This window comes from Typopeltis vanoorti, chromosome 4 (genome assembly GCF_054136105.1).
Source record: "Typopeltis vanoorti isolate ZY-2024b chromosome 4, IOZ_Tvanoo_1.0, whole genome shotgun sequence".
NCBI lineage: Eukaryota > Metazoa > Arthropoda > Arachnida > Uropygi > Thelyphonidae > Typopeltis > Typopeltis vanoorti.
The window spans coordinates 42,260,732-42,279,751 of NC_143552.1; the positions used below are offsets into that span (position 1 = coordinate 42,260,732).

General features: G+C 33.5%; 1 protein-coding gene across 2 annotated transcripts in view; it reads right to left on the reverse strand.

Moving 5' to 3' along the window:
• Zip99C (Zinc transporter Zip99C) overlaps positions 1-19,020 on the reverse strand; it is a 252,260-nt gene that overhangs the window by 49,161 nt on the left and 184,079 nt on the right. For both annotated transcript variants that reach the window (XM_090391764.1, XM_090391763.1), the window contains exon 7: positions 8,432-8,501. In XM_090391764.1, coding sequence (XP_090247890.1) covers positions 8,432-8,501 — 70 coding nt within the window. The remainder of the gene's footprint in view (positions 1-8,431; positions 8,502-19,020) is intronic.

Genomic DNA, 19,020 nt, shown 5'->3' on the forward strand with positions numbered 1-19,020 from the left:
AGATTCTGATATTTGCTGTCCTGCCTGTTTGGCCAAAGTAGGACAATTTTTTTATGCTTTTTAGTATATATTATTTAGTACAGCGTACTAATTTTTAGTACGCTGTCAATTCCTTAATTATTAGTTAAAATATAATCATCAGCTGAAGTGGGAAATTGGCTCACTATCTCTGGACAAACTAAGAAATTGGATAAAAGAATCAACATGCAAATATCAATAAGTTTTAAAAGAGGTAAACTGTGAGTAGACATCGATACAAAATAAATAACGGAAAAAACTCAAGTAGAAAGATTATTTAATAGTATAATTTTCGCCTGTGTGTCACAGGCATCTTTAGTACATTAAGCTCAAAATTAAACACTAACAATTCCAAAAAGCGCCACCGAAGTAGCTGGTGTAAGATAACTAAAAAAGTCAATAACTTTCCTAAAAAATAATAAAAAAATTAATACAATAAAAAGTTAGGAAAGATTAGCTGATTTGTAAAGTACTATCTCCCATAAAGGGGATAGACGTAAGCCGTCGGATCTGTTTAAGTTAGGAGAATGAAGTAGAGTTTCACATGTTTCTTTATAAAGGCGTTCCATGAGAAACTGACTTTTGTGAAGAACTCTTGTCTTTCTCTAATGAACTCTGTGTCTAGTGAAGATGGCATGTTCAGAAAGTCCAGACTTTTCAGGTTTAAAGTATTGAATATAAGATTGGTGTTCTTCTAGCCGAATAGAGGCAGATCTTCCCGTTTGTCCGAAATAAGATAATCCACAAGAGCACGGAATCTGGTAGACACCTGGATGATTAAGATGTGGAAGCTTGTCCTTAGGAGAAGTGAAAAAGGTGGAGATTTTTCTAAACGGTCGAAAAGCAACAAAAATATTCAGTGGTTTTAAAACTTTTGCTATACATTCACTGATGCCTTGTACATAAGGGATAGTAATGCGCGTTATTTCCTCCATGTTTGAAGAGGAAGACATATTAAAACTACTCAAAGTTCTTTTAATGAAGCAATTCTTACAACCATTAGATAGAAAGGAAGAAGTTATATATTGTAGTTCTTTCTGTAAAAGATCGTCTGTAGAACAAAAGGAGTGGGCCCGATGAACCAGTGTTTTAATAGTTCCTGCCTTTTGACTGGGATCGTGATGAGATTCCGCATGGATATAATGGCCTGTATGAGTCTTCTTTCTATAAACTGAGAAATGTAGGTTACCATCTGGTTGGCGAAGAATTAGAAGATCTAAAAAGGCCAACTGCTTATTTGATTCTACTTCTAGGGTAAACTTGATCCTAGGATGAAATGCGTTTAACTTAGTGAGAAATTGTTGAAGTTCATCAGAAGAGCCATTCCATACAGCAAAAATGTCATCGACATATCTGAACCAATGAGTAGGTCTGGGAGAAATATTGTCAAAGATACGTTGTTCAAAATGTTCCATAAAGAAATTGGAGATAGCAGGAGAAAGAGGATTACCAACTTATAGGCCTCTTACATCGGATCCTACCCGGAGTCAATTGAAGAGACTTAATTCTCTTATAGATAATGTATCTACATGGAATGAAGATCAAAAGAAAAAACTTAAAATCTTCTTCGTTCGTCCACCTAGATTGTATGGTCTTCCAAAAGTTCATAAACCAGGCATTCCGTTAAGGCCAGTCGTAGATTGTATAGGTTGCCCCACTTACAAAATCTCAAAATTTTTATCAAATTTACTCTCCTATTCAACTAGAAGAACTGATACTTATATAAAAAATACTTTGGATTTCAAAAATAAAATTTCAGATCTTCATATGGACGTTTCTGATATCATGATCAGTTTAGAAGTTGTTTCTTTATTTACAAATGTGCCTCTTTCGGAAAGTATTGAATTACTACAACAGGAATTTCCTTCAGACATTGTAAACGTATTTGATTTTGTAATAAATTCTGGTTATTTTTCCTTTAAAAATAAGTTGTATCAACAAATTGAAGGAACAGCAATGGGTAACCCTCTTTCTCCTGCTATCTCCAATTTCTTTATGGAACATTTTGAACAACGTATCTTTGACAATATTTCTCCCAGACCTACTCATTGGTTCAGATATGTCGATGACATTTTTGCTGTATGGAATGGCTCTTCTGATGAACTTCAACAATTTCTCACTAAGTTAAACGCATTTCATCCTAGGATCAAGTTTACCCTAGAAGTAGAATCAAATAAGCAGTTGGCCTTTTTAGATCTTCTAATTCTTCGCCAACCAGATGGTAACCTACATTTCTCAGTTTATAGAAAGAAGACTCATACAGGCCATTATATCCATGCGGAATCTCATCACCATCCCAGTCAAAAGGCAGGAACTATTAAAACACTGGTTCATCGGGCCCACTCCTTTTGTTCTACTTTAATCTTAATTTAATCTAAAGCATTAATCGAATAATTCCAATTATTAACTATTCAATCAATGTCAAAACATAAGCTGTAACCTTTAACATGTTGTACTGCATTTATATAATGTAAGCATTGTTATTATTTATAAACACGAACAAAATTTAATTTTTTCATATTTTCCTTGGCAATGCTGCAGTGTCGCAGTGCTTATGTATGGGTCATAGTATGCCCATCACGTTACCAAAACTCTTAAAAAAAGTTTGGTGTAGAAAAAAAAAAGGTACATTTTTCTTTTCTTTCCATACATTTGTACATGATAAAAGTTTAAAAACACGAGACTGGCAGTAGAAATTTTTTTTTTTTCAAATAACGTAATTGTGTCTTAAAAACTTTTATGCTGTTTTCAAAAATAAACAGAAGGTACATTTTTCTTTTCTTTACAAACATTTGTACATGATAAAAGTTTAAAAACATGCGACTGGCAGTCAAAAGTTTTTCTTTTTTTTTTCAAAACTTGACAACACATACTATTCCATTAGGAGAACGAGAGAAAAAAAAGACAGATGTGATAGCTAATAATGTAATTGTGTCTTTTTAAATGAATAAAGTACAAATGAAATAAATAATCACAATATCTGTAGATGTCTCTAACAGACTAGTATATTTGCTCATCATTTGGAATTAAAGTGTGACTGTAAGCATTTAGTGATTTAACATTTCAGCACTATAAAATATGCATTTGTAATTTAAATGAACAAAGATGTGTGTTGTTGTTGTGTTTTCCACAGTGAAACTTTACCCAGTTAAATTCCAGCTTCCTAGCTATAAAAAATGTAAACAAATACGCCATCTACTTGAAAACAATAAGTGTATTATTGGTTTCAATAATCAGGAATGAATAAGATTAGGATATGTCTCATCACAATCACGTGAATGCTAAAATCACTTAGTCACATGTGTGTGGGAACAAGCAACCATGGGAAATTATACCTTTTGAACAATACCGCAAGTCATCTAATACAGGATGTGATTAGTTAGTTATTTACAAAATGAATAAACTAAAGTTCCCATTGTCTGACTGAAAGAGGACTGAAAACTAAGACCCGAAATAAATGAGTAATCTTCACGAAAGATTAATGTAAATATCTACGGTGTGGGGGGGAAAAATTCACACACATTTATTTATTTATTGCTCAGTTAATCTGGCTAGAAAATGTAGTTAACTGATTTTTAAAGTAAAATAGAAAAAAAAAATTACGATTCCTAATACCAAATCTACCAGAATTCCAAAATCAGGAAGTAGCACGTACCCTCAATTCTATGATGTCATTTTGGACAGAAAGCATGGGAAAACATAGCATGAGGCACCATGCGAAGGAATTAACAAAGAGTACCAAACGGATAGAAATCTAAAGGATGTAGTCAACTAGATTTTCTGGTTATTTACAGAAATATCATTCTTTCAACTCGTGTTTTGTCAGTGTGTATGTGTTGTGGATATAAAATTCAACTATTTTGAAATATCTGTTCAATTAAGAGCCATTCTGGGATGACTAAGTAATTTAAATCATCATTAGAATTTCTAGACCATATACAAAAGTTTTGTAATTCATTTAAACCTCAGTTTATTTTAATTTATTTTTTTAAATGCCATTTGGATTTTCTCTTGACTGTAAACTAAAAATACCAATAGCCAAACATTTTGTAAAAAAGATAACATTAATTAGAAAAAGTAATGAAGTTTAAGAACTTAAATGTAGACAAATCAAAATATTCGGATGAGTTATGTATATGAGAAAAAAAGGTGTGTGTTTCAGGGGACACCAGCATATAATTAAATTATTCAGAAAAGGTCTAAACGCTGCCGCCATCTCGACTCTACTCTAAGAATTCCCATACTCTTTAACAGGAGAGAAATACCCCAAACTATATTGGAAAATTAGTACTGGCATCTATAGACAACCAAAGACAAAACTTGACGACAATGACGGATGTGTGTGTCACCCTGGGAAATTACAAGATATCTTATCTGAAAACATCGCCCACAATTCCATTGGCAAACCAAAACACCACGTGATGTCACAGAGGCATATGTTCGCCAGAAATGTCCAAACACATAACGTCACGATTCCTTATCTTTAAACAACACCCACAATGCTTTCGCGAACCAAACACACCATGTGATGTCCATGACAGAAGGGGGCCCCATGGGCGAAATTCCAAACTCTATCTTATCGATACCATCACCCACAAGGCCATAAGCAAACCATTTACTTATCTACAACTCATAACAACACACATCCATGACACTGACGTTGCTTCCCCCATTCACCCTACCCCTATTTTGTTCATAGTGTCCCATCAATCACGGCACGAATCCTTATCCACTAATATATTTTCCTTTTCCATTCAAAACAATAACGTCATTTAATTACAACTAACAAATAACGTCACTAATCTTCATGTGATAACAGTACACATCCAGGATACTGACGTCGCTTTCCCCCCATTCACCCTACCCGTTTGGTTTAAAGTGTCCCAGCAATTATGACACAAATCCTTTCCACTAATATATCTTCCTTTTCCATTCAAAACAATAACAAATTGCAACTAATAAATTACATCACTTATCTTCATCTGATAACACACATCCATGACACTAACGTCGCTTCCCCCATTCAGTCTACCCATATTTTGTTCATAGTGTTCCACCAATCACGACACCAATCCTTATCTCTAACCATCACTCACAATTCCATATGCAAACAAAACAAACAACGCGACATCACACACGCAGATGCTTCCCAGAAAAATTCCAAACTCATGACGTCACACACACACAATGATGTCATCATTTCAAAAACTTTTTTTTCCTTATTCCTTATAAATGCTATTGTATTTATATGTGTACGTATATGACTGACATAGACCTTTGGGATGTGGCTCTTAACAATTCTGGTAGGTAACTTGGGCTCTTGCTGCAAAAACTCTGGCCACCCGTGTAATATTACATCATATATAAAATAAGCAGCATACAACCGCTGGCAAAAAAGTATCCAATCAACATTGTTATCACTACGAAGACTGTAATATATACCTGGTATATTTCTTGGAAAGGGCCGCTTTTAGCATGCAAGAAATGAAATATCTCACTTTAAAGTAAAAAAGAAAAGAAAATTTTTGTATGATTTAAAGTCTAATTTAAAGAAAATAAATTATCTGTTTTGGAAAAAAGTATCTGATTAAGCCGGCAGTTGGAAACAACTCCGCAATCGCTGAGAAAACAAATGTGCACCATTTCCCAATATGCAAATGTTTAAAATGTATATAATTGTCTGTGCACACATAAAGAAAACATTTATAAGGAGCAGAATCGCGATTGCGAAATCTGAATTCTATATACAGTGTTAAAGAATGGCTCCTGTGAAGAGCCTCTGAGCAATTTAAAAAAACAGAATGATTGACTATTTGAAAGATGGAATGTCTCAATGACAAGTAGCTCGATTACTAAAACATGCTCAAAGTACTGTATGTGACATTTGGAAAAAATATCACTTAACCAATAGTGTAAAAAGCATGCCTCGAAGTGGATGTCCCCGTGTCACTCAAGCAAACGGCACAGAAAACTGGCTGAATTTGTGAAGACAATGCTACGTCCGACATCAAACAACTTAATGCTGCATGGTCGAACTACAGAGTGAAGATAAGTGACCACACAGTACAAAATTGGCTGAATGGTCAAGAATTTTGCTTTAGCAAAGCTAAAGCGAAACCTTTTTTGACAAAGCAACACACAAAAAAAATTTTTCCAATGGTGTAAAAGTGTAAAAATCATGTAAATTGGGAATTTGATGACTAGAAAAAAGTCATTTTTAGTGACAAATCTCGAATTTGCCTTAGAACACCGGTGATGTCTTCGAATAGCCCAGACCTTAATCTGATTGAAAATGTTTAGAATATTTTAAAGCGAAAAATTGACATCAAAAGGCCGACAAATGTCATTAAATTATGTTAAGCAATCACAGAAAACGAGTGAAATTCTGCCAACTGACTGTCAAAAGTTTATCGAGTCCATGCCACAAAGGATGCAAGCCGTCGTTCAGGCTAAGGAGGAATAACAAAATACTGAGTTCGGTGATTGGATATATATTTCCCAATCAAAGAATGATCGCATACTTTTTTCTTCAGTGTTTGATTTCCATTCACCTAATTTCTGGTTAAAAGCAACTACAAAATTTTTTTTGTAATAAATTTTATTTCTTTTTTAATCGTATTTATATTCATAACTGTTCAATTTGAACAACATTTATGTATTGAGGAAAAATAAATCCTAATATATATTACACACACAATGTTTGTGTTACAGTCATTGATCAGATACATTTTGCCAGGGGTTGTATCTTCATATATGCAGTTGATGCCATTTTAATAGCAAAACAAAACTTATTTAAAAGACCTTATATCCTTAGTAATGAAACATGAAATCTAGATCCCAAATATAATTAAAGCAAAGTTCATGAGAATAAAAAATTTAAATGCCATAAGAGCAAAAAAAAATTAATGGCATCCTGTAAATTAATACATTAATCATGAAGGGAGGACCAATGAAATCAATTTGGCCTTTCTTATTAGAAAGGCGAAATAATGGCTATATTAAACTTAATAAGCAGAAAAAAAACACAATACGTGCATTTGAGTGTTGAATATGGCTTCACAACAAACAGAACAAAATAGACTGCAAGCATTTGAGATATGATGCAAAGAAAATAATCAATATAGAATTACTGAACAATTGAATTCTAAAGATCAACTAATGAAAAAAAAAAAAAAGAAAATGAAAATGGCAAGGCTTGTATCAAGAGAATCAGCAGACTTTTAATGGGAAAAACAATAGGAAAGAGATAAGAACAGAATGACATGAATACAATGTGTAGCTCAGTTAGTAGATGCAAGTCCTTTGTTTTGGAATATCCAGATGTGAATGCCATCTGTGACATGAGGAACTTTTCAAGTCTTTTCAATCAAAATGAATTAGCTTGTCTCATATGGATTCATTTTTTTCTCCTAGAAACCCTAGTTTCTGGGAGAAAAATATGAACACAGATCTACAGACATAAATGCTTGCCTTTGGGAGATGCAGTAGAAGAGTAGCATGCTCACTTCATTAATCTGCTGCTACCTCTAATTAATGGACCACCAATGATAAGGGCTTGGATGGGTTGAAGAAAGAGAAGTAGATCATGAAATTGTTAGGGAGGAAATCCATACCACAACAAAAAGACTGGAAAAATAAAAACCTGTGAAGCACATGGTTGTTCATCTCCATTTTGAAGATGCCACATAAAAACAGCATTGAATAGCCTACATCACAAATGTATGTATATTTGACATCAACTCTATCAATTATATATTTGGTTTAATCCTTTATCCAAGTGTAAGCAAACAAAGTTTGCACCTGAAAATAGTTGACACACACTTTGTTTGCTTACACTTGGATAAAGGATTAAACCAAATATATAATTGGTAGCATAGCCAAGTAAAAAAACTTCCATCTTTTGACATCAAACCTGTTTAAATCACGTATTTTGTGTTGATATTTGTTTCTGTGAAGTTAGCATGCTCCATTACAAGCAGTCTTGAAACTGATAAATCTAGAATAAAATTATAAACCAAATTTATTATTATGATGGAACATGACATAGTTTTGGTGTTCCATTTTTGCTATTTTAAACTATAATGGCCAAAATATGATAATTTGCCACTACTGGAGATTCTATATACCTTAATGGAATAACAGGAATATATGAAAAGAAGGAGAGATGAAATCTTAATTTACCATTTAGTGAAATGAATATATCTTATGTAGTTTTCTTTTTCAAAACTACATAGTGTATAACTGATAAATATAAAAATTTTGCTTATATATTTACTTAACTTTTTTTTTTTTTTAAGAAAACTTTACAGGGTACAAAAGTACCATTACAGAGATATTTTTATAGATAACAGACATAAAAACATGTAGAAAGAAAGTGATATTGAATGATGAATGCTGAGTATTTGTTACTCACCTACAGTTTCAATTGATTCTGCACACAATGCTACAATTGCTCCCAAAATTCCTATGCTTGCTGTAGACAGCTGAAGAAAGAATGATAAATATAATAAATATTCATTTTATATCAATAAAATTTAATCAATTACATGTTTTGTGAAAATCAAGTACTATCACTCTTCTTAGATTAAGATAAATGAAATATACACTTTAAGTTTTCATATTTTTGTTTCAAATGTGCATCTTGACTACCATGAAAAGTTGTAAACCTATCGTACTTTTCATCTGTGAGCAGATTAAGGTTAAGATGTACTAGGAATCCTAAAGACTAAACATGGAACCTTTTCAAGCCACTTTGGGCCTCAGTAAGCTGGGTAGTAGGTGAACGTCACCTGTACTCTAAAGACATTCACAAATATCCAAGCCATAGCAGATTCCAACTTGTGGCCTAGCTGACCTAATGGAGATGATATCTACCTGGCCAACTAAAACAGCATATTGCTTTAAAGTGCTAATATAGTTTTAATTTTAATTTTAAAACTAATCACTGATATAGTTTTAATTTTAATTTTTTTTTTTTAATGAGGGAACATAAGTATGTATGTATCTTTTCCTTTGGTGTTACACAGTGATCAGCATTCATTTCATTAAAATTATGAAGCCTACAAATGCTAGAAATAATTACTTTAATTTCCCAGTGTTTGGACCAGAGGTCGGCAGCCTGAGGCTCCGGAGCTGCATTTGGCTCTTTGAATGAATAATTGTGGCTCTTTTCATTATTAAACAATCTATTTTTGAATAATGCAAAATGAATGTTATTTATTAAATTAGAAACTAAAAACCTTAAATTTAGCATTTGCAATAAATTAAGGACATTTTACATTTAATCAAGGACATTTTACATTAAGTCAAGGATATTTTACAATTGAAAATAGTACATGCAATGCTGAAAAATTTAATACTTTCATGTTTGAACTCTTTGAAATCATACGCAATAATCCTTCTTTACATTCTATTTACATTTTACAAAAATTCTACTTTATGGTGAATATGACTTCCCATTTAAATGCACTAAATAAGAAACTACAGGGAAAGGGAAATACAGCAGTTTTGCTTTTAGAAGTGATTTCGTTTGAACAAAAATTATATTTATTTGCAACAGACTTAGAGAAAGGCACATTATTACATTTTCCTACATTGAAGAAATATCAACAATAACAAGCTGATAATAATTCCATAAAATAAATTTAACCTTTTCAAAGAAATTGTGGTAAATATGCGATCTGCATTTAATGGGAGATTTGAGGAATTGAGAAAGAACAAGGCAACTATGTCATTTTTATTGCGACCACTTGAAATTAATCCTGCTGAATTAAATTTTTTACCTTTTGCTGGAATTGATGAGACTGTATTTCAATTTCAGTTAGAGGACCTGAAAACACTTGAATTCCACAATTCCACAGGATTTGTGGAATTCAAAATTTAGAAATCTTAAAGCTGACCTGGAGGAGTTGGAAAGACAAAAAATCTACCCATGCAATACAAAAAATGGTCTGAAATAGAAGATCTTAAAAAGCAAGATCAGATTATATTTGACATGCGGAATTGTTTACCAGACACTTAAATTCGGTGATTTCAAACATATGCATTTGGACTTCTATCGATTTTCGGATCGACATATTTCTGTCAGCAAATATTTTCTAATATGAATTTTATTAAAAGTTGAGAACCTACCAAACAACATGAGTCTTTTGTCATGTCTGAAAATGAAAATTAAGGCGTATTCGCCACATATTGAGAAACTATCTCAAGAAGTTCAACAGCAGAAGTCGCATTAAGAAGATATTTCAAATTTAAAAAAAAAAAATTAAAGAAATAGGTATGTTATTGGATTTTATACATATGTTTTTGTAAGGAGGAGCAAATCTTTGTTTTATTATTTAATATTTAAAAATATCATATAATTTCATGTGACATGCCACCCTATTACAAGTATGATAACGTGTTACTGTAAAAAAAACTGAATAAATAATTTAATTATAATATTTTTCAATGTAGTTTCTAAATTTAAAGTAGTGATGAGCAATTAAATAGTAAATCAAATACTCGGTTCGATCAGCATAAAGAATATTTTCTTTTTCTTTGATAAGAAAGTATTAATTTATTTTCCATTATTTAGCTATATTTTAATTTTTTGACCTGCACAAATAAATCCACATGTAAAAGTCAACATTCATAAAATAGATTTTTAATTAAAATATACTAATTATGCCGTACAAAAAAGAACACCGTGGATCACACAAAAAACCTGAGAGGGCCGCATGCAACTGGGGACCATTGGTTGCTCATCACTGCGTGCGGCTCCCTAAATTTTTTTTTAACAGATATAATTTTAAAAATGGCTCTTCAATCTAAAAAGGTTGCCGATCCCTGGTTTGGACCTTCATATTAAGGTTATCATCATCATCTGGAATATACACATATGAGGGTGGTCTGAAAAGTTGTTGGCCTAACAATGAAAAAACAAATTTATAATTTCAAAATTATATTTATTTTTCAACATAATCTCCCTTAAGACTAATACATTTATTCCAGAGATGCTCCAGCGCTATTATCTCGTCCCTGTAGTGGTTCTCAGTAAGATCTGCAAAATACCTCTCTACAGCTGCAATCACCTCTTGATTCAAAGAAAAACGCTGACCAGTGAGGAAGAGTTTTAGTTTGGGGAAGAGATAGATGTCAGAGGGAGCCAAATCGGGGAATAGGGTGGATGTTCCAACAATTCATAGTGCAGATCCCTTAATTTTCCCATTGCCAAAACACCTTTGTGGGCAGGTACATTGTCCTGATGAAAGATGATATTTTTCTTCTGCAAACTGGGTCTTTTCTCACGAATTTTTTTGTCTAGTCTGGTTAAAAGATCGGAATAATATTCCCTGGTTATTGTTTTACCCTTTTCAAGATAATTAATAAAGAAAATGCCCTTAGCATCCAAAAACACCGATGCCATGGCCTTTCCTGCTGATGGAACTGACTTTGTCTTCTTTGGCGCTGAGTAACCAGCTTCTGACCATTGTTTTGACTGCTGTTTGGGTTCTTGTTAAAACACTCCAAGCACTGTTCAGAAATTTTCATGTGAGTGCGTTTTTGATCTGCTGTGAGTACCCAGGGTACCCATCTTGTGCAAAGCTCTTTCATTTGCAGTTCTTCATGCAAAACATTCTACATGTTCTTTTGAAATGCCTATAGTCTCAGCAATTTCACGCACTTTGACTCGCCAGTCATCCAGTACCATATCGTGCACTTGATCAATGATTTCTGGTGTCGTTAAACTTTTTGGATGTCCTTCACATGGATCATCTTCAAGGCTGGTACGGCCATGTTTAAACTTGGCAGCCCATTTCTTAATTGTCGAAAACGAAGGAGAAGAGTGCCCATAAACTTTTATGAACTTCGAATGAATTTCTTTTGGCGTTAAACATTCTTTTACAAAGAATTTTATAACCACACGATACTCAATTTTATCCATTTCAAGGGATACAGACAACACTTTTGCTTCAAACAGCTATATAAAACAAACTACTTGATAGAATGACTTGCAATTTCACATGGATACTTATGACAGATGTACCAACTTGGAAAAAAAAAAAATCTTGCTGATAGTGTTGCCATCTATGGTCCAGGCTGAGAACTTTTCAGAACATCCTCGTATATATACAAACTATATTACATTTCAAACGGTATGCCAAAGTGATAATGATTTGATCAACCATTATTCTACTGACCTGACCTCTAGTGAAAAAAAAACTGCATCAATGCTATATTCTGTTTATAACATCATCATAGAACAAATTCATATAGATAATTTTAATACAGCAAAAGTGGTGGCCTAATCCATAATTTAACATGAGTGTTGTTATATTAGAGTTAAGATCCCACATTACTTACAGTCTTAATTATAATTAATTATAAAAATTAATTATAATTTGTTAGACCAAAAGGTGTTAAGTGGGTAGAATATGTGACATCCATATTCTTGGGATTTTTAGAAACCATTATTGTTAAGATTAGGGTGGTTGATAAGAATTTCACAGGCCTCCTTAAAATTATGCTTATACCACATTTTCAAGTGATGTAAACAACAGGTGCCTCTTTAGTAAATTCTATGTAATATATTCAAGACATAATCAGAAAGGTCAGATTTACAATAGTTATTAAATTTAATGTGTCATTTATGTTCACTTTTTCCATACATTAAATGGATATCAGATAAAATAAACAGAATACTACAGAAATACAACTTTAATGCCACTGTTAAACCTCCTGCAAAATTAAAGAACTTATTCAATTCATCCAAGGATTCACTTCCTTTGCTGGCCCACCCTGGAATATACCATATTCATTGCACCTGTAATTTGATCCATATAGGTGAAAATGCACAATTCTATCAGAAAAAAAGGAACAAATGGCATGTTAAATTTAATAACTATGGTAAGTCTGGTGTTTCTGATCATACCCTGAATACTCTACATAGAATTTACTGAAAAGGCACCTGTTGTTTACATCACACCAAAATGTGGTATGAGCATAAATTTAAAGAGGCCTGTGAAATTCTTATCAACCACCCTAATCTTAACAATAATGGTTTCTAAAAATCCCAAGAATATGGATGTCACATATTCTATCCATTTAACCTTTTGGTCTAAGAGTTAATTATAATTAGGACTAATTAACTCTAACAACACAACACTCATGTTAAATTATGGATTAGGCTACCACTTTTGCTGTATTAAAATTATCTATAGGAATTTGTTCTATGATGATGTTATAAATAAAATAATTTTGTAGTTTTTTTTTTTTTTCATTAGAGTTAAGGCCAGTAGAATAATGGTTGATCAAATAATTGTAACTTTGGCATACTGTTTGAAATGTAATATAGCTTGTCTTTGTATATATATATATATATATATATACGTATGTATACTCCAGATGATGACCTTAATATGAAGGTCAAAATGTTGGGCAATTAAAGTAATTATTCCTAGCACGGTTGTAGTCTCCATAATTTTACTGAAATGAATGAGTATGTATGCAAAATATTTGTGAATATTTTGTCAGAAATATTTGTGGATAGTTTAGTTAATATGGTAAAAGTCTTTTGGATAGCTTGTGTATTAAATGGTTTCCCAGATGTGAGAGATGAGACAAAGCTCTTATTTTTCAGGAATCATGGAAGAGACTTAGTACAGAAGTAGTCAGAACTGCAGATATATATATTAACTAACTTAATCATCACCATTTCCTAACTCTCAGTGGTTGTGTAAGATACGATAATCCAACACAATTAAGTTTGTATTATATTATTACTGGTTTGCTAACAACAGTTTTCTTCAAAACTGGTCTGTTATTTGTTATGGTCTTTTCTTACATGTAATCTTCTAAAGCACTTGAACTTTTTTATTAACATAAAAATTCAAGAACCTGCAATGATCCATCCAAACACATGTTTGATGGCCTTTTATCTCTAACTCTATTATTAGAATGTGCAAGCAGAGATATTATATTAGCTCTGCACATACATTTCTGAATGTTACCATTGTTCTTCCTTCTCACTATTTTCAATTTGAATATAATTCTACCACTGATGCAAATAGTTTGCATCAGTGGTAGAATTATAGAACTCCCATATCTGGTCTTTGGTCAACTATTTTCGCAATTCTCAGATCCATAAATTAAAACTGAACAATGTCCTTATATACAACTATTTAATCAAACTAAATCATAAACTAAACAACAGAATAAGCAAATTCATAAAGAAGTATGGTTGCATTAATTTACCAAAGATCTGGGAGACTATCATTTTAAGACCTAATAACCAGACTATCCTGAATTAACTTTGTAGTTATCTGACCCATAGAAGGTACCACGTAAGGATATTAAGTGTCAGTTACAATTTATATTGTTTCTACAATAACTTGTTTTAGTACTGTGTGCTTGACAGTTATCATTGTACTCTGATGATGCTGAGTGGAAAAACCAGCAAAATATTAGTGCGTTTAATAAATGTATTTTTTTCCTATTGGTGTTAGTTATACCATTAAGTTTTATTAGAGAATAAACAACTGGTATGGTGAGGAGGCAACTTCTCTGTTATTCCATATAAATTTATTCAGTTCACTCCTCACCATACAGTTTTGCATTTTCTATTGTCTATTTTCATATTTAATTTGCCATCATCATCACTAAAATTTTTGCTGAAATATTTCAATCATTCTATGGGTTCTCTATTCAGAATACAGCTGATATTTTCCACACGCCTGCCTGTTTTCATAGTTTTGTCTTTTTATTGCTAATTTTCATGCCATACTTATTACAGTGATTATTATCTATCATCCACTGGTTATATATTGACCTGTATTTCTCCTGGTTTCTGTGTTTGGAGGTTGTTGAAGTTCTGCCATCCTGTTCTTCTGTTGGTCTTCCCAGATGTTATATGAATTGCAGATGGGCCCTCCAGACTCTTGGGAATGTTAGACCATAATTTTTGTTGGGTTTGGGATGATGGATTATCATCATTGAATTTTCTTTTGTGCCCTATTTTGGTATGATGCAAGGACTTGCATGCCTTTCCAATCAATTCTATGGCATCTTTGAAGTGACTGTTCAGAAAAGCCTGATTTTTCATAATTAAGGAATTTAATGCGTCGTTTGTATTCTTCTTTTTTTTTTTTTTTTTTTTGGGATCGTATATCTTGTTTCCCTTATGTAGGATAAATTACAAGTGCAGCAGATTATACCCCTGGGAGGACAAGGGAGAGGATCATTAGAGGTGCTGAATAAGTTTTTAATTTTGCAGGTGGTTTGAATGTAGCCTTATTGTGTTCTTGTAGTTGTCTGTCTATTTTCTCCCTTAGGAGGACTATGACTTTATTGTTGTTATTATTATTATTATTTTAATCTTAGGTAGCATTCTTGAAGGATTCTGTTGACTGTTTCCCTGTTGTAGCCATTCTTTATAAATGATTTGCTCATCATATCTGGCCCATTTTTCAGAGCCTAATCTAATGTCATTTGAGACAAAACTACAGCTTCATACACAGCCCATACTGAAGCTGCAATGATTAACAGTATTCTGACTTTGAAAGTCCTAAATTTATAAAACTTGCTGCCTGTGCCAGTAGCAGCCATGTCTTCTGGTCCTTTGCAAAAGCTGTTGAAAGCAATTTCCACCAATCTGTGCTCTCTCACCTCTTTCATCCATATGGCAATATTGCAACATCAACTAAAGACAAAGCTTGACCTCCTAACATCATTCTTCTTATCCAAATCCTGCATATATGACAACAGTAAATCACCTATAAATATAGCTGAAACATTGCAATACATGCTTCATGTTTTCAGGAGACATGTGATACAATACTGATTAAGCATGGCAGTAGCCACTTCACTTTCTGTTCAGAAGAGAGGAGTTTTGCCAATTGATGACCCCCCCCTCTCTCTCTCTCTCTCTCTCTCTCATTCGTGAAGCTATTCTGCAGAACTGGTATCCATCATGCCTGCATTTCTGCTAAACCCACCTTAACATGAGACAAGAGATATTCCTTTTAGTGTTTCTGGCTTGCTGATCCTGATACTCCCATTCATTTTTAATTTTGTCTACCTCATTTCTATGCAATATCCTTTGCCAGGAAGCATTCTTGAAAGACCAAAACCTTCAACTCTTCAAAAAGGATATCGAAGATTACTTTTCTTCTGACCCCCTTCTGACACATGACATTGATTTTACTTTAATTATCCAAATATTGATTAGGTAGCAGTAAATTCTCAAGAGAAGAATGAAACTGAATTTATTGAGCTATTACGAGACAACTTCCTCAAGCAGCATGTGACAGAAGGAACTCAAGGTCAGAGTGTGTTAGATTTGATTATAGTGTCAGAGGATGTTTCACTAAAAGATGTAACTATTCTGTCTCCAGTTGGTGACAGTGATCATGCAGTAACTGACTAAGTTTACTGAATGAATGTTCCATTCAGAAAAGGTTACTTGCTGAACCTACGAAGCAGGAAATAATGACCAACCAAATGGTGTCGATTGCTGGATGGGATAAATATTGACAGTGCATGGGAAGCATTTAAAATTTAAATGATGCAATATCAGAATGTGTCTGAGAGTTTGAAGAATAAATAGGGTAGGAGTCAAATGGATGAATCTCTTGTGCTCATATTGAGCAAGAGAGTCATAAGAAAAGGATGATGTGGAAGGAATACTGTGTGTGTATATAAGGATGATGTCCATTATGAAAATTATAAGCTGCAGGCTAGAAGAGTCACAACTGTTGTATGGAAAGCTATGTCTCAGTATGAAAAGAAACTGGCTCTGCAAGCTAAAGACAACCCCAAAGTATTCTATTGACATGCTGCAAGTAAAAGAATGAATGAATGAATATGAAAGATAACTCTTCTGAATACGATGGTGTGAGGGTGACAGATGCAGAAGTGGTTGTTCAACTAACGAGTGCAAATTTTGCTGAAAGCTATCGAATTGATGTATGCAACATTAAGTTCACTGCTACCTCTTCATTGAATGAAGAAATTCAGGTGTATGAAGAGGAGGTATTAGAGCTGTTGCACAAACTGAATAAGAATTCAGCAATAGGCACTGATCGGATATCAGCACGGGTGCTAAAAGAGTGTTCAGCTGAACTGGCTATTCCTTTGACCAGGCTATATAATTTGAGTCTCGGAACAGAAAAATAATGTATGGTAAACTTATTGCACAAGGGCAGTGCAAAGACCGATGTATGCAACTATTGGATACATCAGCCAGGAGTGGTGGTGAAGATTTTTGGAAATAATTGTTAGGGCTTGAATTAAGAAATGGTTGACAGTGAATCTCTATTTTGCAATGAACAGAATGTGAGGAACTTGCTAAAAAAACATGACCTTCCCTTTATTAAGGGAAGGTCATGTTTTTTAGCAAGTTCCTCACATTCTATAATAATTTTGACGGAATACAGCATAGAAGACTGTTGCATAAATTGGAGAATAGGGTTTGGATTATAAAATATTAGTGGGGATAAGATGATGGCTGACTGACAGATATCAGAAAGTGGTATATAGGGGGGGGGATGTGAGTCTGCAAGATTGAAGGTAACCAGTAGTGTATCACAAGAATCAATCCTAGGTCCACTGTTATTCAATCTGTACATAATGATATTGGAGAGGATTTAACAGGTGACATACTTATTTGCTGATGATGCAAAAATAGGTAGGGTAATCAGGAATGCTACTGATATGCAGTACTTGCAGAATGATTTGAATAGGCTGGAATTGTGAGCATAGTAAAATAGATGTCAGTAAATGTAAATCAGGCACTTTGGCCTGATTTGATATCCAATGTTTTATTATATTGGTGGGATTATGCTAGAAGAAACTCATCAGGTTAGGGATACTGGAGTGTTATTAGTGTGGATAGGAAGTTGAAGTTCAGGGGGATATGTAGCAAAGATTGCAACTACAAGTCAGAAGATAATTGCAATTATCTTCTGACTTGTATGTCACACATACAAGTTAGAAGATTGACTTGTATGAGTAACATACAAGTCAATCTTTCAATGAAACAAATTTTCACATGTAAAGATAAGGATTGGAAAAACTTTTATTGGGATTATATTGATCAAGTGCATATAATAAACAACTAAGTTATACCAACTAGTTTCGCCAACTAAGTCTGTTGGCATCTTCAGGGTACATAACTGATGTACGGCACTAAAAAGTAAAAAACTGTTACAAACTATAATCAACCGATTCCAATTATATTAAACAAAGAACAGAGCGCGTACAATACATTCATAGAGCGTGGATGATATCACTTGTTGTTATTTAGGAACGTTCTATAGTTGGCACTATAATTCAGTTCTGGCGAGTTGAAGAATCTGATAAGGGTCTTCCAGATCACGGGCAAGATTAGTCCTTGGTTTTCCTGTTAAGGTTTTGTATACAGCGGGCAACTGTTGTGGCCTCCTTAAAAATTCGGGAGCGGAAGTCCTCCTCCATGTAAGGAATTGTGCTTCTATCCCATTCTATGGTATGGTTTGTTCTTGAGAAATGAAAAGCTAATCCTGATTTTTCTTCTCTGTTATTATTGACGTCACCAATGTGTTCTTTTTGCCTAATTTCAAGGCTCCTTGAAGTTTGGCCAATGTAGTTCAAGCCGTACAAGCATGGTATGTTATAAACTCCAGCATATTTGGAGAAAGGATGGCTATCTTTTGGAGATCTTAAGAATTGTCTAATTGTTTCTGTGGGTTTAAAGGCCATTCTTATTTTATGTGGTCTAAGGAGTCTAGCAATCTTATTGGAAACTGTCCCTAAGTATGGAATGACGATGGTAGAAATATAATGTACATCATCTTGTTGTCTTTGTCGGGATTCAGAGAAAAGTATCTTGTGGACGAGTCTTCGAGGAAATCCATTCATGGTAAGGTTGATGGATATCAGGGATAGTTCTTCCTGGAGGTCTTGTTGATCTGTTGTAAGGAGAGAGGCACGGTTCTTCAACATGATTACAATACTAAGTTTCTGAGAAATGTGGTGTGAGGAAGT